Raw genomic sequence first — 27,561 nt, forward strand, 5'->3', positions numbered from 1 at the left:
GGAACCAATATAGCTCCCTGACTACACAGTGGGTAGAGAAATCTCTACATCTGCCCATACCTGGGTCACCCCTCCTTGTCTTTCCAGTTCTTCCAGAACCTTCTCACTGCCTCAGCTACAAATAAGAGAGAACAGGATCCCATAGGCACCATGTGATGGCCAGGACACGAGGTCACTCAGTCCCAACATGTGCCAGCAAGAAGGGGTCTTCTACTGGGCCTCAAAATAAGACCCATACCCAAGCTGTACAGCAGTTTTCTCTGAATTCAAACATTCCCTTTAGCTGAAATTACAAGTCCCATAAGGGTCCTTCCTGAGGAGTATAGAAACAGTAAACTGCTGGGGGAGGGACTCTGACTAGTTACAGAGAAGAGATTCTCAGACATGTTGAGCCGCCTGCAAGTTGTGCAGAGAGCTCTTCAGTTACAGCTTTTGTGGTGGTTTGAAAGAAAATGGCCCCAAAGGCAGTGGCACTATTAGGAGGTGTGGCCTTGTTAGAAGAAGTATGTCACTGGATGGGGGGGGGGGCGGGTTGGCGGGGGGAGGGGGCAGGCTTTGAGGTCTCTTTTCTCAAGCCTCACTCAGTGAACTTCCTGTCAGTCAACTTCCTGCTGCCTTCTGGACAAGATGTAGGCAGCCCCACATCTGCCTGCACACTGCCATGCATCCTGTCATGATGGTAACGGACTGAACCTCTGAAACTGTAAGCGAGCCCCAATTAAATGTTTTCTTTGTAAAAGCTGCCATGGTCACGGTGTCTCTTCACAGCAATAAAAAAAAGCCTAACTAAGATAGTCATCACTGATGATGAGGTGGGTTTTTGTTTTGTTTTGTTTTTCAGTAATACAGCCACATTTGCCCTGTCCCTGTTTCTGTAAGTAATCCCAATAAAAATTCTTTGGTTTTCATGGTTGGACTTTGGTAGAATCATTACTTGGTCTGTTATGGGTTCTCTATCTAGGGCAAGTTGTAGTGTGTGTGTGTGTGTGTGTGTGTGTGTGTGTGTGTAATGTCTCCTCAGAAAAAGTGTCACACACAATAACCCCTAGCAAGTATGGTGGGCCTTACGTACCTTCATCATCAGCACCACTGTGTTGAGGGCTATCATGGCCATAATGAAGTACTCAAAGGGTGGAGAGACCACGAATGTCCATGTCTTGTACTGGAACGACTGCTTGTTTTGGGGCATGTACCGTGTCAGGGGCTTGGCACTGATGGCAAAGTCAATGCAGGCCCTCTGCAGGGAGAGAAGGGGGTGCCGTGAACTCAACGCACTGCCCACCACAACTGGAACGCTCCCACCATGCCCTTTCAGGGGCCCGGATAGGAGAAGGCAGTCTAGGCAGCTAAGCTTCCTCCAGGCCCATCTGACCAGCACAGTCTCTATTTGTAGAAAGAAAGAGGCCCCGCCTATGCCAGCCACAAGCCAGGCGCATGTGGAAGAAGTCTGGTGATCTTGCCCATATGCCCGTGTCCCAGGATCCCATAACATCTACCTACCTCATTCTTTTCCAGGCTGCATTCAGACATCACCTTGTCCCCCTGTTCCTGGAAGGTGATAATGATCAAGGCCACAAAGATGTTGACAAAGAAAAAAGGGAAGACCACAAAGTAGACCACATAGAAGATAGAAAGCTCCATCCGGAACCCGGGGCTTGGCCCCTGCTCCTCATAGGTGGCGTCCACAGAGTGTTTCAGCACCCTAGGTAAGGGGAGAGCAGACTTCAGGGGAGCTTCCAGGGGAGTTTGGGTCTGTACCTCTGGGATGGGGCTCAGGTCTGCACTTCAAGAGGAGGATTCATCTCTGGACCTCAGGGACAGGGCTCAGGTCTGCACCTCAGGGACAGGGCTCAGGTCTGCACCTCAGGGACAGGGCTCAGGTCTGCACCTCAGGGATGGGGATCCAGTATTCACCTCTGTGTCAGACCTCAGGGAGAAGAAGCAGGTCTGCATCTCAAGAATAGAACTTAGGACTGCATCTCAGGGATAGGGCTCATGTGTGTACCTCAGGATGAGGTTGCTTGTATTCAGGGACAGGGCACAAGTCTGTGCTTCACAGAAAGGGCTCAAGTTGTACTCCGGGAATGTGGTGCATATTTGTGTCTTGGGGTGAAATTCAGTTCTCTCCTGGAAGAATAGGGCTCTTATCTATATCACACCTGACCTCACTATGGGGTTGGAAGTAGGTAAACCAAGCAGACTCTGCCTCAGTCTACTCATTTTTTGCCAAACAAGCTACAACGATTAGCTTAGCACTCACATGGGCCACCCCTCTCCTGTGGACACCGTGAACAGGGTCAACAGGGCCCAGAGCACATTGTCATAGTGGAAGTCATATTTCTTCCATTGCCTCGGTTGAGCCTCTACTTCCTCCTTCTCATAATCCAGATACTGACCCCTGGAAATAGGAACATAGACAAAAGTTAAAGGAACTCCGTTCAAACACACACCCATGTATCTCCAGTCCAACGGTTCCTGAAAGTTGACAAGACCATTGCATGTGGACAGTGCAGTCTCCACCATGACGGAGGTGAGACAAAGGCACTCCGACCACTCTACATGCAAACCCACCACCTACACCTCACTGCCGATGTTAGAGAATCGGGCCACTTTCATTATCAATGTCGTTATTTATCGTTGAGATGTATAGACTTCGGAACTGGTTGAGTTCACTGTTTGATGATTTTTATAATTAAATTTTATTAAGAGTGAAAAAAACTGGACCAAAACTGCAAATGTACATAAATCTATATAAATCCATAAAATTCTTTGAAGAAAACACCCGGCAAATCTTTATGACCTTGTTTTGGGAATGGATTCTTAGCTAGATTATCAAAATCATGAACAACAAAACAGAGGGAAAGGTAAATTGGACTTCAGCAAAATCAAAAACTTTTGTTATTTCAAAAGACATCATAAAAAAGGAGCGGCCTGGTGAGCTGGGTGAGTGGGTGGAAAATACATGTTGCCCAGACTGGTGACCAGAGTTCGATCCCTAAGATGTGAGTGAGAAAAGGAGAGAACTGACTTCCACAAGTTGTCCCACGACCTCCCCATGGATGCGATGGCATGTGCCCCCACCCCAAAACAAATGCAGTAAGTCATTTTTTAAATAAGAGCTCTCTTGGGGTAGTGGTGCATGCCTTCAATTCCAGTATTCAGGAAGTTGAGGCAGGAGGGTTGTGAGTTCTAGCCTTGATCTTGTCTCAAGAGGGAGAGAAAAAAAAAAAGAAAATTAAAAGATGATCCAAATAATCAGAGAAACTATTGTTAATCTTTGATCAGTCAGAATGCTTGTAGTTAGAACATATAAAATATGAATAAAATCTATACCAAAAGAGACAATCTAATTTTTAAAATGGATCAAATATCTGAATAAAAGTTTCCCTTGAAGAAGTCATACAAAAGACCAACCATTACATGAAAAATGCTCAATTATCATTAATTATTAGAAAAAAGCAAATCAAACACTGAGGTTTCACTTCATTCCCATTAGGATAAATGTAACTAGATAAAAGCAAACAGGGCTGGCGAGAGGGCTCAGCAGGTAAAGGTGCTTGCTGCAAAGCCTGACTACCTCAGTTCAACCCCTGGGACCTAGATGGTGGAAGAAGGGAAGCGCCCTCTGACTGCACTCGCTGTGCCAAGTATGCACGACCCCACCTTACACACACACACGTAATAAACAGAATGACAACTCAAAATAGATAAAAGCAATGAAAATAGCACACTGGTGAGGCTCGAGAGAAATCAGAACTCTTGGGAGAATACAGGATGGCTCAGCCACTTTGAATACCATCTGGCATCTCTTCAATAGCAAAACTGTTACCATATTACCTAGGAGTTCTGCTTCTAGCTACACATGCAAGAGAAATTAAAACACACATCTACAAAAAATAGCTTGTACAAAAATGTTGATGGCAGCATTATCTGCAATAAGCGGAAGGGAGAAACAACCCAAATATCAGGTCACAAGTGACTCAATAACTAATATGTGTGGCTGGAGAGATGGCTCAGAGGTAAAGAGCACTGGCTGCTCTTCCAGAGGACCCAGGTTCAAGTCCCAGCACCCACATACATGGCAGCTCACACTTGTCTATAGTTCCGGTTCCAGGGGATCTGCACCCTCACACAGGCGTACATGTAGGCAAAACACCAATGCATATAAAAAGAGTACATAATGTTTTTATATGTGACATATTACAGAGCTGATACTAAGCTATAAAAAGGAACTAGGTGCTCACATGAGGGATGAACCTTCACATCAGTTAAGCCTCAGTTTACCTGCAGTCCCTCTCCAGTTCCTTGGATTCATCAGTGCAGTAAAAAAACTTCCCTTTGAAGAGCTGCACTGCAATGACGGCAAATATGAACATGAAGAGCATGTAAACAATCAAGATGTTGAGGACATTCTTCAGGGAGTTCACCACGCAGTCAAATACAGCCTGTGAGGGGAGAGGGCAGTGCTGTCAGAGACTCCACAGGGAGAGGCAAAGTGGAGTCCAAAGGTCATAAGGGAGAGTGGGTCACTGAGAGAGAACAGGAGATGGGGTTAGGTAGGAAAGGGTATGGAGGGGATCACAGGGTCAGAATCTCAGCACCCCCAAGGCCCAGACTCCCAGAGGTATTCAAGAACCACATAAGACCCTCTAACCCATGACCACAGAAGGCACTACTGCAAGCTACCTTAACAGCTCTTTCTCTAGCTTTTACCAGTGGTCTGGAGGTGCTAGACCAGCCACCTGGACACCCAGGGAAACTGGCTTTGCAATAGGCTGGTGCCAGGCCACAGGAAGGAACCAGAAGGGACCAGGCCTGTACAGAGAAAATGCACTGACCTTGTACATTGTCCCTGCTTTGTTCCCGCCCAGCAGCAGCATTGATACTGGGGATGACTAAAGCTGTAGACAAGGGACTGTGTCTCTGAGGACCATGGGACAGAGAACTGGAATGTGTTCTGGGATCTAGATGTGACTCAGGATCCTCATCCTGCTCCCAGAGCTGACCTACCTTCCAGGCTACCTTGAAGATGGAAAGCAATCTCTGGAGACACTAGTTAGCATACTCCAAATGCTGCCAGCTGCCTGGGCCAAGGAAGCTGCAGGCCCGTGCACGGCATTCTTTTCCTGCTGCCTCAAGTCCAAGTTCTGCGTTGGCCCAGGGACTCCCTGAGGCCTTTCTAGTTCACTTCCCCACATACCACTTGATACACAAGTATTAGGCCACCTTTCCCTTTCCCTGACATTTTGACTACTGTCTCTGAGGTTTACAAGTCCAAGCTGTTGAAATGAAAACCTACTGCCTAGGTTTTGAAGGCTAGTAGAGTAAAGGAGCAGAAAGCCTTTTGTTCTTGACTCAGGCTTACTAATCATTAGATTAGGTTTACACTGCACTTCCTTCATCCAGGAACTCAGCAGTACCCAGCCTCTTTTGCTGAGCCCAACAGCTACATTCTGGAGTCCCTGACTCCTGGCATCCTACTCCTGTGCCCTTTGTCCTCTGTTCTTCCTTGCCCTGTCATAGTGTCCCACTTGGTGTTGGAGGTCAAGGAAGAAGGTCCTCTGTTGGGAACAGACCTCCTTGGAGAAGGGTCTTAGAGTTAAGCAAGAATGTCCCCTCATACAGGTGAACAGTTTGCGAAGACACATGCACCCACCACACACCAGCGCACCCACATGCGCAGCACACTCCTTAAGCCCCAGCTTCAGACTCCAACCTTGAGCTTAGGCAGCCGTTTGATGGTCTTGAGGGGCCGCAGGACACGCAGGACTCTCAGGGACTTGATGGTATTGATGTCTTTCCCTTTGGATCCTCTAGAAGGGAGAAGTTGCTGATGCTGACAGGCAGAGAGCTGGCTTGAGTCCAGCTCCTACCCAGTCCACTTGGTCTGTCTAATAAGGCCCTGTGCATTTTGTCTCAGGCTCCAGGTAGGGGACTTAGTGGAGGAACTCTTCCCATGGCTGTCTGAGAACAGTGTGGGGCTAGGACTAGTACCAAACCAGAGTGGCACAGCTGGTATACAAGGAAAGCTGATTTCTCAAGAGGAAAGGCCCCAGGCTCTTGGCTCTAAGAGCTACTTCCACCTGCCCAGAGTTCCTGACAGACACCTCCAAGCCAGCAGAGTAGAGGTCTGTGGGCCCGCCTACTATGCTAGAATGTGGGGGTGCCACCTGACTGTCATCAGCTGTAGAACACCCCTCAAGTGACCAAAAGGGAAGTAGGGGGAGAGTAAGAAAGAGACACATAAATACAGAAGCAGTGCCAGATACTGGAGTAAAGGGGAACGGAAGGACTAGACAGGTAAAAGGGACAGGAGAGAGGAGAGGGAAGGATCAGAGAGGAGGGGAGAGGAGAGAGACACCTGAAGGACAGAAGGAGAGGTAGAGAGGAGGAAAGAGAAAGACAGAGCCAGAGAAGCAGCCAGATACCAGGACCATCAAGAAAGTATACAGGAAAAGTGGGGTGGGAGAGTCAGAAAATTAGACAAAGCTCCAGGTAATAGCAGCAAGCTCAAAAGCCTAGGATTAGAAAGAACCCTTGGGCTGGAGAGATGGCTCAGAGGTTAAGAGCACTGGCTGCTCTTCCAGAGGTCCTGAGTTCAATTCCCAGCACCACATGGTGGTTCACAACCATCTATAGTGGGGTCTGATGCCCCTTTCTGGCATAAAGGCATTGATGCAGATAGAACACTCATACACATAAAATAAACAAGTAAATCTTTAGAAAAGAACCCCCTGGAAACCAGAGCAGACACAAATGCTGTCTCTGCCTGTTGGAGGTTGGGGATGGTAAAATTAGCAGTCAGGGGTCAGGCCTGCAAGGCTGGGGAGGCTTCCTATATACAGGGAGCCCTATCCTAGCCAGCTCAGACATCCCTCCTACCCAGATCCCTGAGCCTGGCCTGCAAGTGTGGCTGGGTCTGCCCCAAATGGCTTCCCTTGGGCTCAAGCAAAACTCTAGGATAAACAGAAAGCAGCTGTACATCCTAGGCCTTCTTCACAGGAAAGGAGAGATATGGCCCCCCACACTTCCCTTTCCTCGGCCCCACATCTCAGAATCAGATCAAACCATCCTTAAAGCTGGACATCTCAGAAATAAGGAGGCTGAGGCAGAAGGCTTGCAAGTCCAAGGTTACCCTGGGCTGGCTTGGTGACACAAGACAACAAAACCTGCCTTTCTGTCACCCAACATTCCCAGTACCCACCTAGACCCACCTCTCTCTGGCAGAACCAGGACACAGACCAGCCAGGGTGGGTGGCAAAGCAAGAGGGGTATTTCCAAGAAGAACTGTCCACTGGAGCCACCCTCTGGACTCACACCTTCCCCTCTCCGCTCACTCAGAGACCACAGGCTGAGTCCCACCCTTTCCCCAATAACATCTGGAGCCTCTCTGACATGCTGCCTGGAGCTCTCCAGGGCCCTTGCTAATGCTCCAGCAAACTGTTCATTTCCTGCCATTTCCTTAATGGACAGAGGGTCCATTAAGACACCCAGAGGAGACACTGGGAGGTACTGGGAAGGGAGCTATACAGAGGGAAGAAAAAAGAAAGCTGCATATCCAGAGAGTAGCCACTTGGGAAAGCACTTCAGGATGTCCAGCATCATGGACTGTGGTCACTACTGGCAGCTTCTAACCAGACCCCTCACTGTTCTCTGGGCCAATGCTCCAGCCTCTAATATTCTCACTCAGATACTCTGCTCACTGAGGGCCTCCCTACCAAGGGCGACCATGCCTAGCCCAGCCCAGCCCCCAACCAGTCCCCAGAGGCATGGCAGGAATGGTGGCCTGGGGATGGCGCCTGGTAGATAGCATGCAGCCTAAATAAGGTGAAGGTGGATGAGCAGGAGTGAGGCCATGATGGGTGGACCAGAGGCCACAGGCGTGCCATGATGTTAGGCAATATGAAGGGGAGGGGAGGCATTACCCCATGAAGCTCCTACCAGAGTCCAGCAACAAGAAGACAAAGAGAACAGAGTCAGTGCTGTGGGAGGCAGAACACAAGCCTCCACTGGCCCACCCAAGGGCCAGAGAAATACAGACCCTCCCCTTGGGTCACTCTTGTCTCTAAATCTCATCCCACAACTTCCTCTCTATTACCCTATGCCTGGCCCAACTTAGACTCTCCATGGAGGGTCTAGTCCCAACTGTCACCAAGCTAAGGGTGACTAAGACAGGAATCAGAGAGAAGAGTCTCATACCCCAACAAACAAAGATTTCTACCAGCTGGGGCAAAAAACACACCAATCCCTCAATCAGGCACTCACCTCAGAGCAGGTAAGCAGGCACCAAAGGAGCAAGGTAGGCGCCCCAAATCAGAGGCCTGCCTAGCCAGTTCCCAGACCACAGGTAGTGCCAGGAACAGATGGTCTCAGTTTTCAACCCCACATTCCAGCCCCCCAGAAGGCAAGAGAGCCCTGCTGTGCAGTTACAGAGTTACAGACCAAACAGACGCCTCGCCTTTCTCTTTTCTCACCCTCACACCCCACGTGGTTCTCACTACACCCACGGGATCCAGACTAGATGTAAGGTTTACTTACGAGAAAGCAAATGCCACCAGGGCTCCGCTGACAACAATGAAGTCCAGAATATTCCACAGGTCCCGGAAGTAGGCTCCAGGGTGCAGCAGCAGCCCCAAGTCTATCATCTTAAGGGGATAAGCTGATATTAGAGTACAGTACATAAGGAAAAGAGAGGCAGAGGCAGGCCCAAGCCACAGAGGGACATGGTTCTGAGTATAGGCCCATTGCTCAGACCATACCACATACTGTGTACACTATGACCTCAGTGCAACTCAGACACACTCTACATACCCTCTCAGAGAGGGGACACAACGCATGTCACACTCTTTTTTGTTTAACTTTATTTTATGTGCATTGGCATTAGAGCCCCTGGGACTGGAGTTACAGACAGTTGTGAGCTGCCATGTAGGTGCTGGGAATTGAACCCAGGTCTTCTAGAAGACCAGTCAGTGCTATTAACCACTGAACCATCTCTCCAGTTCCTAGGTCACTCTCTTAAATGGCTTCAGTAGGGCCTTGACCTCAATGTCCCTACAGAGGATATAACTGTCTTGAGTCCTGCCTAGGTTCCAAACTTTCCTGAAGCTCTGCTGTGGTAAGAGGTCTGTCTCGCCATCCCCTACCTCTCTAGCAACAGACATGCTCCCTTTGAGAACTCACATAGCCCAGACCTGAGCTAAGCTCAGGAGAAAAGACCAAGCCAATCCAAGCTTCATGTCCTAACTCTGCCATTTCTGCTACAGTGACTTTTGGCAAATACCACAATCTTTTATCTTCAACATCCTCTTCTGCAAAGTGAGCTCGCCCCTTCCTCACAAGAGCACAAGCATATGAGCAGAAGTAATGTACTTATGTATCATTTGTAAGTGCTCTGTGCGCAAAGTCTCTCTGAACCGACTACAAGCATGTAGGTGCACATGTGCCTTCAGCTGCACTGATACATGTGCACGTGTGTGCAGTTCACTGCACTGAATGCACATCTGTGTAAGCCAGACACGGGCAAAGGGCACCTTGTGAAGAAAGCAGAAGTTGTGAGGACATGGCAGGCTCTCAGCCCATCAGGAAACCTCTAGATCCTATAGAAACCTAGTCTTCAGCATCTAACAGTGCTCCAGCCATCTCTCTCTGAGGTCTTTATTCTGTGCCTTGTTATATGGCTCCTTCTTTGTGGCTATGAGGCAACCCTGGAGAGGAAGCTGAACACACACACACACACACACACACACACACACACACACACACACACACATACACACACACACACTTTAAATAAAGCCCAAAGTCCCCATACTCAGAAGCAAAGAACAGCAGGACCAAGGACCCTAGCAGCATTCCATGGGGCAAGCACAACACCAGGGACCCTTTGTGGCTTGTAAGGCTTTTAGTCATCAAAATACTTCATGCACACATGCACATTTGCCAAGTGAACTCATGCCTGGTTGCAAACATTACATGCTTCCATGGAAGCTGCAGGAGTCACTACATCTCACCTTTATGACCATTTCGAAGGTGAAGACGCCTGTAAAGATGTAATCCATGTACTTTAAAGCCTAGAACCAAAAGTAGGATCGCTTTAGGCAGGCCTAAACTCTAGAGCCAGGGATACATCACTGGCTCCTAGCTCCCCCCAGGTCTTTGGATAGAATCAGTTGGCAACAGTGCCAGGGCATTCCTCTGTGAAGGAGTCTTTGGTGGTTGCCCTGCTAAGTCTGGCATGTTACCCAGACAAGGGATAAAGGAGACAGGCTTTTCCAGATCTTTGGTTCTAATACCCCCAGAGAGAAGAAGGATGTCTGAGGGAAAACAGGACACCGGTACCATCTCATCCCTGTGGACCCTGGGAACATGTTCGGGTCCTAGCAGTGTCCCAGGAGTTGACACTCACATTGTTCCTGGATGAATCAGTCCGCACAGGATCCTCAGCAGCCAGGGCAATGCTGCTCAGGGCAATGACCACAAGAATTACCATCTCAAAGTACCGCATGGTCACAATGTAATGGCAGAAGCGACGGAGCCTGTGAGGACAAGGTTCAGGTCACCATAGGCCAATACCTGAGTATGTCAATCTCTCCCACAAGAAGTGCTCATTGGCTACCACAGGAAAGCATGGCAGCATCAGAATGGAGCTTTGCCTGTCCCTTATTTCTGTGGTGAAAAATCTGCAGCCAGGTGACCGTGACCAAGATTCCTGAAAAGGCATTTCGGGTCAGGGATCAGCAAACCACAGTTCAAGGCCTGACCTTATGCCTGTGAATAGCATTCTGTGGGGGCATAACTGCTTCCACTCAGTTGTGCCCTGTCTGTAGCCCCAGAGCAGATGACAGAAACCACCCGGCCCTTCACAGACCATGTAAAGTAGAGGGAATGGGTTAGGGGAGGTAGTCCATGAAGAAAATATTTTAGTACACCAGCCTGGCGGAAAGCAGGCCACTCTTGCCCCAGAGTGTCTGAGCCTGTGATGGGTGCAAGCCACCACTATGTACTTGCCGCTCACAAGAGCTGACCAGGACCTTTGTTTGGTTTTTAACATTACTGAGCATCAAATGAGAAAGCCAAGTCCCTGGCTACATGACACTCCACTCCAGTGAGCAATCACCACTGAGCAGTGCAGCGATAAACAAGTCAGAGTCTCTCAGGTGCCAAGTACTGAAGCAGCCACCTGGCCAGGTCGGCAAGCCTGAACCCACGTGGCAGACAATAAAGAACAGCCAGAGACCTGGCAAGCGGAACAGACATCTCTCCTATTATCACCAGAGCCTCAATAGGCTCCACAAGTCTACCCCTGCCACCAACCCTTCCAGGTCCCTCCCCCAACTCTACATCCCCAGGGATGAATGCTGTCGAAGGATTGCAACTTCTCAGGCACCACCACCTATTTCTCTCCGCTTCCTCTAACCCTCTGCCTATCTGACAAAGCTGCTCTCCCCACGTCCAGGCAGCCTGCCGGCCCTTCATCCCTCAGCATGCCCTCTCCTCCTCTAACTCAGGCATGCAGCTCATAGCTACATTTCTTCTGTTCAGCTGTGCTCCCAGCTCACGTGGCCATGAGATGCCCCAAATGTGAATAGTAGATACAAGTGATCTGATTTGGGAAATGGAAAAAAGGAGGTGGGCTTTGCTTAAGGAGCAAGGAGATAAATACACAAGGAGGGTAAAAAAAAAAGTAAGAGTTGCTGAGAAAGTCATATGGACTCATAATATGAACTATCTACCACTATCTAGACCCCCAAAGCTCAGCCAGTCTCCCAAGAATACTTCTGGTCTCACTGACTTCCCTGCCTTTTGGCAGCAAGCAGGAACTCATTTATCACCAATACCCCATTTCCATCTATTTTTAATTCATTATCATATTCTGCATCTGAAAATGTCCCCCCAACACTTTACTTCCAAGCTTCTACTCCTACTACCGAGGTCACATCTCATCACCCTTCCTTGTCTGTCTCCTCCTCAGTCTCCTTTCCATGCTCTTCCACCAGTGGGCAGCCCTGAACTGCAGTACACAGGACCCCACCGTGCCCAGTCCTCCACAAGACAGCCAAAGGGGACCTTCTCTTTACATCCATCCAACTAGCTGCCTTCCACTTCTGGACCATCATAAATGTGCTCTCCACGTCACCCTAATGCATCCTTCACGTTCAACTGAGACATCGCTCCACTGAGGATAACTCCATCAGCCTTCTCCTGCCTGTTCCAGAACATCAGAACCTCCCCACCTCACATCTCTCTGCCTCACCAACACTGTCATTCCAAGGGAGGCAGGGGAAAGGATGTCTCTGCGACCCTTTACCCCTAACCCTGAACCTAGCAGCACAAGCGCCCAGTACACGGGCGCTGAGTGAGAAACGAAGGGTGGAAAGAGCGAGCATTGGTGAGGAGAACTGTGTGGAGACTCCTGCAAAACGTGGGGCAGAAACAGTCACTCTTCTCAGGTCGCTACCTTTGACCTCTTCACCACCCACCCACTCTGGCCAATTGGCCTTTGTAGGGCTTTAACCTCTCCCTTCTTCCCAGAGTGTCCTTCATCCCCGTCCTCAAGTGATTGAGCTGTTCTTCCCTGAGGCCCCAACCTGATCCTTCCACTAATTTTAACAGTACCAGAAGCCCACATCACCACCTCCACTGTTCCCAGTATTCATCCCTGTCAGTATCTTATACGTCTCTGCATCATCTTGCTTGTTTGTCTTTCCCACTGAACCACGTGCTTTAAATAAAGGCAAGTCTTGCCTGTCTTTGTCATCACTGGACTTCAGCACGTACAAGGCTGTTGGCATGTGCATGTTGTTTAGATTGACAAAGTACCGAAACGACGAGTGGATGATAAACCGTGACCAACACGGGAAGAACACACAGTGGCAACAGAGGGAAGGCGAATGGCGTGAGCTACGTGCATAAGTGTAAACAGGGCCTGTGTGAGGCGGTGCACACAACAGTGGACAAGAAGGCTGAGGCACAGCCTCTGAAAGGAACTGGCCTCCGACCCAGCCCCACCACCAAGACTGCGTGGCTGTGTGTCTATACAGGGCACAGAACTTTCTGCTTCTTCCTGTGTCTTCATCTATAAAAAGAGGTGACATACGTGTGTCACAGGACTGCTACGACAGAGGTGTTCAATAAACGTATAGAATTAGTCTCTACAAGGTGCATAACCCACACACGCTGGCTAGTGTGCTCACACACTCACAGCAAAGACACAGGCAGGACAAACCCAGGCCATGGGCACGGAGGGGACTCACAGGTTGGTGGGGCTGAGACAGAACATGGAGCTGTATGGGACGATGGGCCGGGGGCCTCTTCTCAGCACATCATCAGCCTCTGCCTCCTTCTTGCCCTCTGCTTGGCCTTCCACGTCCACATTACCACCTAGAAGGACACAGGGCCTCAGAATTAGGGATGTACACACGTAAAGCCATAGCACATGGGTCTCTCCCAGCTCCAGGCCATGGACAAGTGAGGCAGACTATCATATGCCCAGCCAAGGAAGGATATTTGGCTAAGAACAATGCTTTACTGAGCAGAACATGATCCACTGCCAGACCTGGAGGAAAGGATGGCCTGACACATCTGAGCAGGCCCCGCCTGCCTCCTACACTGTGATGTGAGACACCATGGTGGTACCACTCCCTTGATGTGGACACCAATGCCTCCCAGCCTAGTAAGCCCTTCCCTCTGCCTGGTAGATCTCTGGGCAGCAAGACAGGGTAAAGCAAGGGACTTCTAGGTCTAGCTTGACTTCCAGGTCTAGCTTGACTTGGTCTGGGGCTTCTCTTGCAGAGCTCTGGAGAATAGAGGCCTTGCCATCCACTCCACTTCCAGACCCAGCTCTCTGGGCTCTTCTCTGACTCCTACCCATGGCTGCCTCTCCACTTTCCCTCCTCTGCTCTCTAGTGCCCACCATCTTTGTGCCCATAAACTCAGCTCCCTAGGTTCTAACAACCGGGAGTGGCGTCCTTTTCAAGTAAGCTATACATTTCTCTCAATTCTTAATTTTTAGCTATAGTAACACATTGTTTCAATTCATGTGGATAGAAGGGTTGTTAAGACCTCAGCGGAGACATCAAAGGACACAGGGCAGTGACTTGAGCCACCTCCCACTGCCAAAGTCTCCCCCGTCCTTTAAAGACTATACACAAAACCAAAGAAGATGTTAAAGAGCAACAGAAATGGAGGTGCTCATGCCAAAGCCCAGGGTGGAGATCAAAGAATCCAGCTTCTCCCTCATCACTGCCACTCACATGCAGTAGAGAACAGCCAGAGCAAAGCAGCAGAGTTTGCCTCCAGAATCCCCCACCTGTGAGGATGTTAACGCAAATGCTCTGAAATGAATACCATCAAACTTTCCTGCTGAAGATGTAAGTTACATAGTCTTCTGAAAACAGTCAGTAATACTCACTAACCCCCCAACATTCTACTAATTCATGCGACATTCTCTCTGGGGGTAGAGAGAGCCTTTCAAGTTCTTTACAAAACATACAACCACAGGTAACATACAAAAATACTCACATAAAGGATACTGAAAGCATCTAAGTTTAAAGACACAAGGGGTATATGAAATAGTAAGGTACCAGCAGAGAGACATGAGCACCATGCTGTCTGTCCCAAAGCAGCCCTGTCACAGCAGAGGCACTGTACATGGGGACACAGAACAAGAAGACTGACTGTGAGTAGATTTCTAGCAACAACTATTTTTTCACTTTTAACATTTAGAAAATGTTTCCATGATGAGCACATACTGCTTTTAAAGAAAGTATCATTTTAACATTGTGACTTTTTTAACTCCTCCCCGCAAAATACAGCGAAGCCAAGAAGTAAATGAGGGAAAAAACCAATCTGGATTCGAAGAACTAAATTATTAAAAAAAAAAATGAAATAAAGACACCAGAGCCTGGATGGAACTATTACTGAGCATTTGCCATAACAAAATCATGAACAATTATACACATATGCATGTATGTATGCAATGACAATTAGTGAAAAGAGGCCATGAAATTGAAAGAGAACAAGGAGGGTCTATGACAGGGTTTGGAGGGAGCAAAACCAGAGGAAGGGTCAGGATGGAGCTGCCACAGGCTGTGTGAACCACTCTCGAAAGCAGGTTGTTTAAACAACTTCTGGTAACAAGTCAATATACCGATGGGGGACAGACACACAGAACGACAGCTGCAGGACGGGGGAGGCAGGGAGAGGGCCAGACTCCAAGAGTGACGAGCCAGCCCCCACTGACGTAGTTTTTTCCTTCCTCCAGGCCAAAATCTGAACTGACCCAAGGAATGGCTGTGTAGGAAAAGGACCACTGGTGCTGAGATGGGATCCTCAAGACTGGCACTCACGGTAAGACAGGGCAGAAATGGCCTCCTTCATCAAACCACATGCCAGAAGTGGCTACCCTGAGCAAGACCGGGCTGATGAGGCGGGGACATGTAAGTCCTCCTGACAAAAGCTTACTGTATTTGGGCCACAGAATCTCTATAGACCAAGGGAGTTTTAAAATAATTTAAGCCCCTTTTCCTACACATCTAGCATGGCACTGGTTAGACACTGTCCTTAGAAAGAACAGAAGTGAGCAGCCAGCGAGTCCTTTGTAGGAGGAAATGACCTCACACTGCCAAGTGAGAAAGGGAAGGCAGATAGCAATCACGTTTTAAATAAAAAAAAAAAAAAAAAAAAAAAAAAAAAAGCAAATGCCAACGAACACACAAGGAAACAAGGCCACCACAGTCCAAAGGGCAGATACGACAGGTCATCAATTGCACCCCCAATGACTTCAGATTTAGAATTTTTTGGAGTGACAAATATAAAATGTGAGAAATAAAAAGTGAATCTTTTCAAAAATGTCAAGCAATAAAACTCTGGAGCTGGTTCCCAGCCACCCCCAGTCCCTGTGACAGTCGAAGAAGGACAGGGACAGCCTGTCTGAAGAAACTGAGGTCAGAACCAGAGGGAACCCGAGAGCAAATCTCTCTGGGAGGAAGAAACAAGAGCCCCACATGTTCACCTAAGTGTTCTCTGAGACCATTTCCCATTTGTCAGACTCAGCAACAAAATTTAAGCCGAAGCCACCTGTTCCACAGAGACAGGGGTGAAAAGACTGGAGTCTGAAGACAACAGTGTCTGAGCCCCGAGGGGAGACCATCTCCACGGCACAGACCGATGGCCCTGGGTACAGAAGAGACCAGGCTCCCTGGGCAGCAAGTCCCCTCCCAGTCCTGCAGGAGCCACAGCTGGAGAGTTTCAGACTGCCAAGGACGCACTGGTCTCCACTCGGGGTGCGAACACCAGGAAGAAGGGAACCTGCTGTACTTTATAGAGACCACGCGTTTCTTTCATGGTCGTCGCAGTTATGTGGACCCCCTTTCCAATGGGTCTGTTGCATTTTCAGGAACACATAAATCATGTTACAGCAAAAAAGTAATATGCCAATAAACTGGAAAATATAAATATTGTCTCTATACATAAACAATGGCAATTTCTATTTTACAGGATTCTGAAAAAGGACTAAAACACTGAGTAGCAATGACAAGGAAGTTGAGTAAAACAGGACACATGCCACTGCTTAATGCTAATATACTTACAAAACGATAGCTTAAGATATAAAGAGCCATAAGCTAAGCTTTCAGAGAATGAATTATCAACAAACCTCAAGGGAAATTATCAAACAGGTCAGTATCGTAATCACGGCACAATTAAATCATAGTAACAATAAAAAAATTAAAATAAAAATTTCACATTTGGTAATTGAGTAATGGACTTTAGAGATCCCATCAATCAAAAGTGAGACATTGGCCAGGCATAGTGGTATATGTCTGTAATGACAACACTCAGAGGCTCATTGCTCTCTTACAAATGTATGACCTCTTTTTTCATTAATTATTATTACAACATATATGTATAAGTATATACAATTATATTCTTAACCTGCTCAGTCTGTATGATTTATGCGGATATATGTTTTGGGGGCTGACCAGTTGGTGTGCTCTTCCCTGGAGGAGACTATTTCTCCTACTCTCAACATTCCTTGGTTGAGTGCCACTATTTTTGAGCCTGGAGAGTGACTCAGCAGTTGAGAAAGAGGACCGGGGTTCAGCTTCCAGCACCCACATCAGGTGGCTCACAACTTCCTGTAACTCTCGTCTAGCAGTATACAAGGTCCTCTTCTGACCTCTTAGGATACTGGCCCTCAAGGACGGAGGGAGGGAGGGAGAGAGAGGAAGAGAGAGAGAGAGAGAGAGAGAGAGAGAGAGAGAGAGAGAGAGAGAGAGAGAGAGAGAGAGAGAGACCCAATAGCAACAGCAACGCGCACAGGTCATGATTTATCCCGGTGCCGTCTGTGTTAGGCTGCAGAGAAGCAACCAGAAGGAAATGGAAATGGACAGGATGTGAAGGGACCAAGCAGGGGTGAATTTCAGCAGAGTCCAGCAGAAGCATTCTCGGCTCTCAAGGGACTCTAAAGGTCATCCTGACCTGTAGCCACAGGGCTGGGCTCTCATATGCAAGACCTTCCTTCACTGGCACAGGGTACCCTAGGGAGGTGAGCTTCCACACATTCTTACAGTTCTTAGCAGCCTTAAGGAACTGAAAGGACTGTCACTGAAGGCAGGAATTCCTGCAGGAAGGGAAGGGAAATCTGGCCATAATGGCAGTGTCCAATACATGGTTTTCTGGGAGAGACATACAAAATGGTCCTTGGCATATGCTACACAGGAGAACAAGAAATCTGTAAAAATGTCTACAGTATGTGAGCAGGACAAAAACCCAACTTAAAGAGGAACTCCCTGGGTCCAAATGGGAGAACCTGAAGCATCAAAAGTATAAGTGATTTAAAAAAAAATCAAAACACATCAAAATCTAAAATTTCAAAGTAATATTTCTTATTGATTATATTTGGGTTAGTTGCTAAGATACTGATTTCTTGCTCTGAAAATTCATAAGTAAGTGGATAAACATAAGCATGACCTTTCTTAACACAAACACAAATGTATTTGGAGATAACCAAGTATTTCATAAGCAACGATCTTCCTCCCAGTAAAGATCACAATAATAACTGCAGAAGAAATAATGGAAAATGTGACCCTTACTGAAATCACACATCAGATGATAATCGTCTTCACCACTGGAGCTACTAGGGGGAAAGGCTGATGGGGAATTTTACAAGGAAGGCCTTCATCTTAATCCACTGTTCCATTCTTACATCACCTATGGAGACCCATGTGATGCTGCCCTGGTCCAAGCTGTCATCACTGGAGCTCATCATACCATCAGGTCTCTAGATACGTAGGCACCAAATGTCTAAAGACATCTTTTGATTCTCACAAAACGACAATGGCATCTACTAGGTGGAGGCCAAGGAGACTATTAAATCACAATATAGTTGCCAACAACACAATTTTGAAGGATTCACAGTTCTGAAGCCTTGTCTACACCCCTATCAGTTAGCAGAGTGCAGTATGGGTAGAGAAAGGTACCACAGGACACCTGATGCAATCAACCAACTCTAGCATATGGGAAGTTCTACCCAGCAGATAAACAAGGAAACACAAGAGAGATGCTTAAAAGAGAAGTTTAGACAGACTTTTTAAAAAAAAAAAAAAAAAAAAGGCAAATGAATGAACCTTGTCTGGATAATGATTCATACAAAACAACTATAAAAAGCTATTTCTGAGACAACTGTATGATTTGAACTTGGAATGTGTAATGAACAACATAAAGGAATTACTATCAGCATTCAGTGCAATAAAGCTACTATGATTATTTTAAACCCCTAATTGAGATGCCTCCTGGCATGATTATTCTGAACATGATACAGAAGACAACAAGAAACCACCAGAATGTGACTGGCACACGAGAGCAAGCTAAGGATGAGGAACGGAACACGGGGTCACTATGCCTGGCTCTACTTTTCATACATTTCAATTTTCCAAAATAAAAAGGGGTTTATTTTAGCAACCATGGATAGATGACAGAGCTATACAAAGGAACAATAATTTGAATTAACAACTGGCTTCTGAACAGAACAGGAGGCAGAGGACAATGGAATAATAGTCTCAAGAGGAGAAAAAATAACCAGCAGCTAGAACTCCATCTAAAGGAAAAGCACTTTCACAACAATGCCAGAATACAGGTTGTCCAGAGAAGTTACCACTGTCAAACCCCATAAAAAAAAAAGTTAGAAAACGTTTCTTCAAGCAGAAGAGGGCAAGAGAACCCCCAAAAGTGATCTAAAATATGGAAGCAATGAAAGTTAAGGAGGAATAATGAAGTCAACAAAAGAAAAGTGAAAAATACCAGGGAGAGCCAACCCTTTGATATTGTAACACACCCATCTACAAAGTTCACAACTGAGAACTGTGCAACTGGCCCTCCCCTAAAAGCCTCATATTGTTCTAAGTGAAGGTTACGTTTTTACATGGGCATGCTCATTACTATCTTGAGTCACTGGCACAGGTTGGGCAACCCTGAGAGAAACCTCCACTATTTGGAAATTCAAACCACACGGATGAATCAGACAAGAAACAATGAAACTTGAAAGGTAGACTTAAAACAAAAACAAACTTCAAAAACTTACTTATAATCAAAAGAATCCTTAAGAGTGAAATCTAAAGCTTAAAATGCACAAAGTCGAGAAGCCCAAATGTCATGAGCTGAGAACATCAAAGGAAAACACAGGAGAAAGGGCCTTGCAAGGCGGATGCGAAAAGAAAGTAGAACGAAGGAACTGGTGAGAGCAGTAATTGATTAACTAGTAATTAACAAGCCAGAACAAAGACACGGCGGAGAAGGCCATGATGCGGGTTGCCACTGTGAGTGACTTAAACCGAGCAGCCTTTAGAGGAAGACAGAGGGAGGGACATCGGAAACACTGACAGGGCTCCAGGGGGCCAGGCCTGAAGTCACAGGTTTCAGGAGATTGGAAAAGGAAAAGCCCAAGTTCAAGAGTAGCCCGCACTAGAACAAGTTCAACACCAGCCCAGGCTACTTAGTAAGACCTTGGACCCTATCTCAAAACAGAAGGCAAAAAGAATTCTGGAGATGCAGGTCAGTGGCAGAACACTTGTTTAAAATATAAATATGGCTGGACAGAGCAGGAGACCGCCTCACATAAATGTGTCAGTTTTCTACATTTGTATTTCTCCCTGAACCCGCCACAAGCCAAAAGGTCAATAAGGAGAGGGAACAAAGTCATCCCTAGTCAACCTCTCTCACATACAGGAGATTAAAAACACAAAACAAAAAACTATGAACTTGGACACAGAAGTGAGCCATCTTGATTTGGAGCTCAAGGGAATAACTGAGGCAGATCGTCATTTAGGTAAGACTTTCATTTTTAAACATTATTGATGCCATGAGCACACAGACAGAAGGACAGCAGCATGACAGGGGCTCTGAAGGAGTTCAGACTCATGAGGCAGAGTCAGGGTTCCTTCCTGTAAGTGTCAGAGAAAAGGGGGACTTCCTGTAGTCAGGCTGTCTTCAGTTCATGGGAACGCAGGGAGGGAAGGGAATTCCAGGGCAAGAAGTGAGGAAGGAGAGGCACATTTCGTTACAGCACATCCTCTAAAAGGGTGGGAGGTGTGTCGCCACCAGGAACCCCCACTACCCTAGAGTCTGGCAATCTGAGCCTGTGAACTTCCTTGGTGTCTGCCATTTCTCTGGAATCTGGGCACCTGGGAGTCTGTTGAGGGGGTCAGGGATTCCCAGACAGACTCTCAGAAGTGAACTTGCCACTTCCTTTACAGCAGCTAGGGGAAAAGGGGTGGGGGTGGAGGGGAGGAACTGCAGGCTAGCATGGTCTAGGCAACAATCTGGGTCTGGATCTAACAGGAAATGGGAAGATAAACTGAGATCTGAAGAACCACGCAGAGACAAAGGAGGAGGAGAGTGTATCAGAGTCCTGGTGACATGAAGTTTGGACATCAGTTCATGCCTGTCCTAGAAGAGAGATCCCATCGGTAATAAATAAATACTAAGAATAGGTCTGAGGCCAGATAACTAGACCACTGCACCTGGGAACTTAAAAGTGGTGGACTTGGTAAGTCCCTGGGCCTGAAAGAAGCCACCTGGATCCTGCTACTGAAGCCAAGAATCACTACAAAGAGGGAGTGAGCCACTGTATGCTGGTGAGGTTTCAGGGACTGAGGTCAATGGTGCAACAGAGCGATTGGGCACACTAGAGCGTTAGAACAATGAAGAGCCCACCCCCTCAATCCTGACAAGAATGCTAAATTCCATTGCACCCCTAGAAAAGGACACTGTTAACTAGAAAGCAAACACATTGCCCCAAACTGCTGACCTGTGCTCCACAGAAGGAAATGTAACTGCTAGCAAAAAACAAAACAAAACAAAAACAACAACAACACAACCCTTTATTTTATCCTCTTCTGAAACAGTAGCCAATAGGCACAGCTTCTATAATAAGAAAATGGAAACTATTTAATGAAAATATTACACACACACACACACACACACACACACACACACACACACACACCTGTAAACAACTCTCCAACATGAAATAATGAATACAATTATACAAGCCAGTTGCCAATGAGAAAGAGGAGCACAGCCCTGCGGCCCCAGGGAAGACTGGTGGAGACCTGAGAGATGGGAGATGACAGCTCACCAAATTCGGAGAGAACGTGAGAAAAACAAACTAAACAATAAATCTAAATCATTTCAGAAATTACAAGGAGCCCACAGAAGAAGGGATGGCTGAAAGTACTGCATGGAAAAGATGGAGTGAAATGCATCAAGAGAACAAACATTAAATAAGGGAAGATTTTTAAAAGGATTAGAGAGTTACACAGGAGGCAGGTAGACCCAGGTCCAACTACAACGTCTACCACACAACAGCAAAACGATGTGACAGAACTAATCATTAAAATGTAATTCCAGACATTTTCCCTGAAATTCAGTATCATCTACCAACTGACTTTCAACACAAGTAATTTAACAGACAGGGCACAGTCCTTTTTTAACAAATGGTAATGACGTGATTGGAGATCCCATAAGGGCCAGAGGCCAGGAGAGATCCTTAATCCTTACCTCATGCCACATAGAGAAATTAGCTCAAGATGTGACCTTCTGGTCAGATGGAGTTAAAGTATCCTCCCCTCTCCATCCAGCGAAGCACACCTGGATATACGTGATCCTTGGGCAAGATAAACGTAGAGAGATTTTGAAAAATAGGAAGAAAATGGCAGGTCAGCCATGGAACCGTAGAGCCAAGGAACAGCACAATAAGAACACTTCCTTTTCTGAGTTTTATTTTATGCCTCACATATCCAGACTTGGCTTAGAACTCATAAACACCAATAGGCACAGCCTTCAAAATGCCCTGGCGAAAGGACCTGGGAACGTGAGCCCTAGTAGACCAGACGACATGCAGGCACCAATCGCTAAACCACTGCCAACTCAACAGAAACAACAAAACAAATGGTCCGTTTCTACTCACACCAGCACAGGCTGAGGAAGGAACCCAGACCTCTACCATCCCTGCCTGTAAGAGGCAACCCAAAGCCCCAGTTGGAGTAGGATGAGAGACAGCTGAGTCGGAGCACAGGCTTCAATCCCCACCCTCAAGTAACCAGACCCATAAGCCATGCAGTAACAGTGAAGATCACACGGAGAGACTTCAAGTTTTGCCAACAGTTAAGGAAGCACCCCTTCCCCATCTCACTAAAATGAGTGCTAGCAGAAAACCAGGAAAAACACTACCAGCCAGTGGTAATCAGGTCCACCCTGCTGTTCATGGCAGTCACGTGGGAGCAGTAGAGACCTGCTGGGGAGCTAGTACACCCGGCTTAGGCCAGCAATAATGAAGGGTCTCTTCCACTGATGCTCACAGCAGCCAAGCCAGAATCTATTTCCCCACCTCAGCTGGGCCTAACAACGCAGTTCTCCATTTTCCTCCTTGAGTATATCACAGCAGACAAGCCAAAGCAGATTTAAACGAGACTCAGAGGCTCAGGATATAATCCCAAAGTAGCTAGGTTTCAATAAAAAACAAAAAAACTGCTTGTCACACCAAGAACCAGAAAATCAACCTGAACAAGAAAAAGCAACCAACAGGCACCACAAAAACAGATGGTCAGTCTATCTGACAAAGACTTTACAACAGCATCCCAGAAATTCTTAACAGTCGAAAAAAAACCAAAAAACAAAACTTGAAGCAAACAAAAAATAGAAAATCTCAGCAAAGAAACAGAAGATCTAAAGAACCAAGGGAGGACTTTAGAATTGAAAAAACATAGTAACTAAAATTAAAAACTTGACAGATGGGCAGGCTCAAGCGCAGAATGGAGGGCACAGAGGAAAGAATCAATGAACTGGAAGATAGGAAAATAGAAATCACCCAATCTGATCAACAGAGAGAAAATATACCGGAAAAAAAAAAATCAGTAGAGCCCAAGAGCCTTTGAGAGTACAACAAAAGATTAAGCATTCATATTACCGAGCCCAAGAATGGAAAAGGAAAAAGTGGAACCACGGAAGTACTCAAAAGACATAAAAGATGAAATAGTTCCAAATTTGCAAAAGACATTAACCTACAGAGTCAAGAAGTTGAGCAAACCCCAAACAGGATAAATTTGAAGAAGTCCACATCAAAATACAGTGTAGTCAAACTTCTGAAATATAAAGACAAAAACCCTTGAAACCAGCGAGAGAGAAACAACATCTTACCTATGGGAAGGAAACAATTGGAGTGACAGTAGATTTCTCATCAGAAACCATGGATTCAGAAGAGGCACACGTTTTTTTCAAGTGCTGAAAAAAAAAGAACTGTCAACCCAGAATTCTAGACCCAGTGAAAATATCCTTCAGGAATGAGGGGAACATCAAGACATTCTTGGATGAAGGAAATTAAAGAGAACCTGTCACCCGCAGACCTCTTCCAAAAGAATAGCTAAAGAAAGCCTTCTACACAGAGACAATTTATGAAAGAATATAGAATACCAGAAAGGAAGAAAGAATAGTAAGAGAAAAATGATTAAATATAATCGTTTCCTTCTTCTCTTCCATTTCCTAAGTTATGTTTGACAGCTGAAATAAAAATTCAAACACATTTTGCTGAGATTCTAAACTTACGCAGAGAAAAAAATTAAGAATATTATATTATAAACGAGAAGTATATAGAGAGAAATTTTATACTATACTCAAACTGGCAGAATGAGTAAACTGGATTAAGTTATATAATAAAATAGCTAAAGCAATTACCATATACAACAGACACTTTAAAGTACTATAGATAAACCAAATTGGGCTTTAAATACATTCAAGTAACCTCCAAGAAAGGCAGCAAAAATAAACTAGAGAAATAAAAAACATAGAGAACAAACAGAAACAAAAATTAGGATTTTAAACTTAAGCTGTACTCTTACCAACAATTTACATTAAATATAAATGTTAAAAATGCCAAATAAAAGACTTTGCAATGGATTAAACCATGACTCAACTACATGCTGTCTATAAAAATTCACTTTAAATATAACTATACAGCTAGCCTGAAAATGGAAGGTAGAAAAGATCAACTATGCAAACATTAATTAAAAACAGTAAAGATGTTATCACAAGATAAAATGGATGTCAAATCAAGGAAAATTACTGGGTCAGAGAAAGGCATAACACAATGATGAAAAGGCTGTTGCACCAGAAGGACAAACCGTAAACGTGTTCGCATCTAACAGCAATTCACAAACGTGAAAGTAATAACTTACAGTGTGAAAGGAAAGGTAGATTAGACCCAAAGTTGCATTTAGAGACTTGAGTATCCTTTTCTCAACAACCAACAGATCTAGACATAAATAACACCCACACAGAAGATCAACCAACAGGATGGAACTGGCCTTTACACAACATTCCACCCAGCAACAGCAGAACACATGTTCTTTGCCAACTCCCATAAAACATCTATTGTGGGCTATATCCTGGGCCATGGAACAAAACCTAAAAACTTCAAGGAAAAGAAATACTATAGAATGTGGCTACTGACCACAAAGTAATAAAAGGAGGAGTTGATAACAGACAAAGGAAAATCTCCAAACACTGGAAACTATCCTGGTATCATCTCAACAACACATGAGTCAAATTAAAATGTATCCCACGAAAACCTCTGGGAGAAACAGGCAGCGCAAAGTGAGAAACTTTCAGTACTACATGTTTGTATTAGAAAAGCAGGTGGCTGGACAGATGGCTCAGGAGTTAAGAGCCATTTATTGCTCTTGCAGAGGTTCCCAGCACCCGTATGGCAGCTCACAATCACCTCTAACTTCAGTTTCAGGGGATCTGATGATGTTCTTCCAATCTCTGAGGGTACCAGGCGTGCACATGCTGTGCATACGTACACACAGGCAAAAGCATTCAGGGACACAAATGAATCTAATAAGAATTTTTGAAAGAAAAGCAGGAAAATCAAATCAATATACACTCCTACCACAAGAAAACTAAAAAAGAACAAAGCAAACACAAAGCAATGGGAAGTAGAAATCAAATTAAATTAAAAACATGAAAATAGGCCAACAAGATGTTTCAATGGGTCAAGATACTTGCTGCCCAAGTCTAGTGATTTGAATGCAATTCCTAGGACCCACATAAAGGTAGAAGAAAAATCAACCTAACAGAGGTGTTCTCTGACTTCTGTATGCATGTATACACACAAACACAAAACTAAATTTTAAAATGAAACTCCTGAAAACAGAAAAAAATCAACAAAACAATCCAACTTTTTGAAAAGATCAATAAAACTAACAATGTGGCAAGACTAAGAAAAAGAAGAGATGACAATACATGCCGATCCAAGGCGTGAGGCAGGAGCCTGAAGACATCACAAGGATAACAAGGGACCAACTATGGCGTACTCTACACACCATATATAATATAAAATTGACAACGTCAGTGATGTGTAAATGTCCTCAAAAGTAGAAAGTACAAAACATCCAAACTGATACCAATAACATAACCCTGTAGGTACTAATTTAAAATAACTCAGATGGAAAAGCTTGTTTGACAATTTCTACCAACTATTTAAAGGACAATTAGTAATTTAAAGGACAATTAGTACCCAGTTCAACATAATATACTCCGGAAATTAGCAGAGGGAACAGTTTCATTAGATCTAAAACATTTTATGGATCCATTTTTACTTTGATACCCGAACCAGACAAAGACATTATGAAAAAGAAAACTAAAATTGATTGTGGTATCTCAGGTCTATAATCACAGTACTGGAAGGCTAAGGTAGGAGAATTGTAGGCTTGAGAAACTGTGGCATTGAATATCATAAACAGGACATAGAAAAAGAAAAAAGAAAAAGTGAAAAAATTAAATTATTCCTTTGTGGTTTTTATGTAGAGACTTTGGGAGGAATCTAGAAATACATGTTTAAGGTAAAATATATAAGTAACTTAAGAAGTTAGAAAAGTAACAACAATAAAATAAAACAAAAAAGAAAATAATGACAAAATGGAAAATAGTGATTTTCTTAAAACAAATTATGGTAGAAATAACAAATGAATTAAAATATTGGTTTTTATTTTATAAAGATTATGAAGTATATAAACCACCAACTAATCTAATCAAGGAGAAATCACAGAAATGCTCAGATTCTAAAAATGACAAGGGAAAATAAAAACACTGAACAAGAAGTTAATTAAAGAAAAAAGAACTTAAGGCCGGGTAATGGTGGCACATGCCTTTAATCCCAGCACTCAGGAGCCAGAGACAGGCGGATCTCTGTGAGTTCGAGGATAGCCTGATCTACAAAGAGTTCCAGGACACTCAGGGCTACACAGAGAAACCCTGTCTTGACTAAGAAAAAGAAAAGAAAAGAAAAGAAAAGAAAAGAAAAGAAAAGAAAAGAAAAGAAAAGAAAAGAAAAGAAAAGAAAAAAGAAAAGAAAAGAAAAGAAAAGGAAGAACTTAAGCCAATACTTTGTTTGGTGTGTACACATGTGTAAAGGTGTGTATTTGGAGGCCACCAGTCAACACTGGATATCTTCTTTAATCTCTCTCCACCTTATTTGGGGGAGACAGAGTTTCTTACTGAACCTGGAGCTTACTAGTAAGCTAGTCTGACTGGCAGCAAGCCCCAGGGTCATCTCCCACCACTGAGCTTACAGGCTCACTGCTGGACCTTACATGGCTACTTGAGATCTAAACTAAGGTCCCTATGCTTGTGGGACAAACTCTACCAAATTACCCATCTTCCTTGTCCCTAACTGGGTAACTTTTTAAAGGAAAATATAATTTACCAAGCTCATTTCAAGAGACAATAAACAAATAGACAAGTATACAAAGAGCTGCCATTATATAAGTCCATGAGATAACTTTACAAAATTCTACAAAGACTGTGCCACAGCACCAAACAGTAAAACATTCCAATTCTTTTTATGAACTAATAATATTCCACAGGCCAGCTCCTCACTTGAGGCAAATTCCCCAGTTCACAGTCTCTTCTTTTGTAATGCCCAATACTCCAGCAAAATATGTCACTACAATGTTGTTACCTTTACTGCCTGATGTTCATGTAGAAGGGTATGCCCACTCAGAACAT

The 27,561-nt window shown here is 45.2% G+C and overlaps 1 protein-coding gene across 1 annotated transcript in view; it reads right to left on the reverse strand.

The window, feature by feature from the left end:
- The window catches only part of Cacna1b (calcium voltage-gated channel subunit alpha1 B), a 96,095-nt gene that overhangs the window by 41,559 nt on the left and 26,975 nt on the right, over positions 1 to 27,561 (reverse strand). Inside the window, exons 8-16 of the mRNA XM_059258801.1 lie at positions 13,254 to 13,380; positions 10,406 to 10,535; positions 10,011 to 10,070; positions 8,539 to 8,645; positions 5,717 to 5,813; positions 4,285 to 4,445; positions 2,261 to 2,398; positions 1,501 to 1,702; positions 1,073 to 1,237 (exon numbers count right to left, since the gene is read on the reverse strand). Of these exons, the coding sequence (XP_059114784.1) occupies positions 1,073 to 1,237; positions 1,501 to 1,702; positions 2,261 to 2,398; positions 4,285 to 4,445; positions 5,717 to 5,813; positions 8,539 to 8,645; positions 10,011 to 10,070; positions 10,406 to 10,535; positions 13,254 to 13,380 (1,187 nt within the window). The remainder of the gene's footprint in view (positions 1 to 1,072; positions 1,238 to 1,500; positions 1,703 to 2,260; positions 2,399 to 4,284; positions 4,446 to 5,716; positions 5,814 to 8,538; positions 8,646 to 10,010; positions 10,071 to 10,405; positions 10,536 to 13,253; positions 13,381 to 27,561) is intronic.

This window comes from Peromyscus eremicus, chromosome 4 (assembly GCF_949786415.1).
Source record: "Peromyscus eremicus chromosome 4, PerEre_H2_v1, whole genome shotgun sequence".
Classification (NCBI taxonomy): domain Eukaryota; kingdom Metazoa; phylum Chordata; class Mammalia; order Rodentia; family Cricetidae; genus Peromyscus; species Peromyscus eremicus.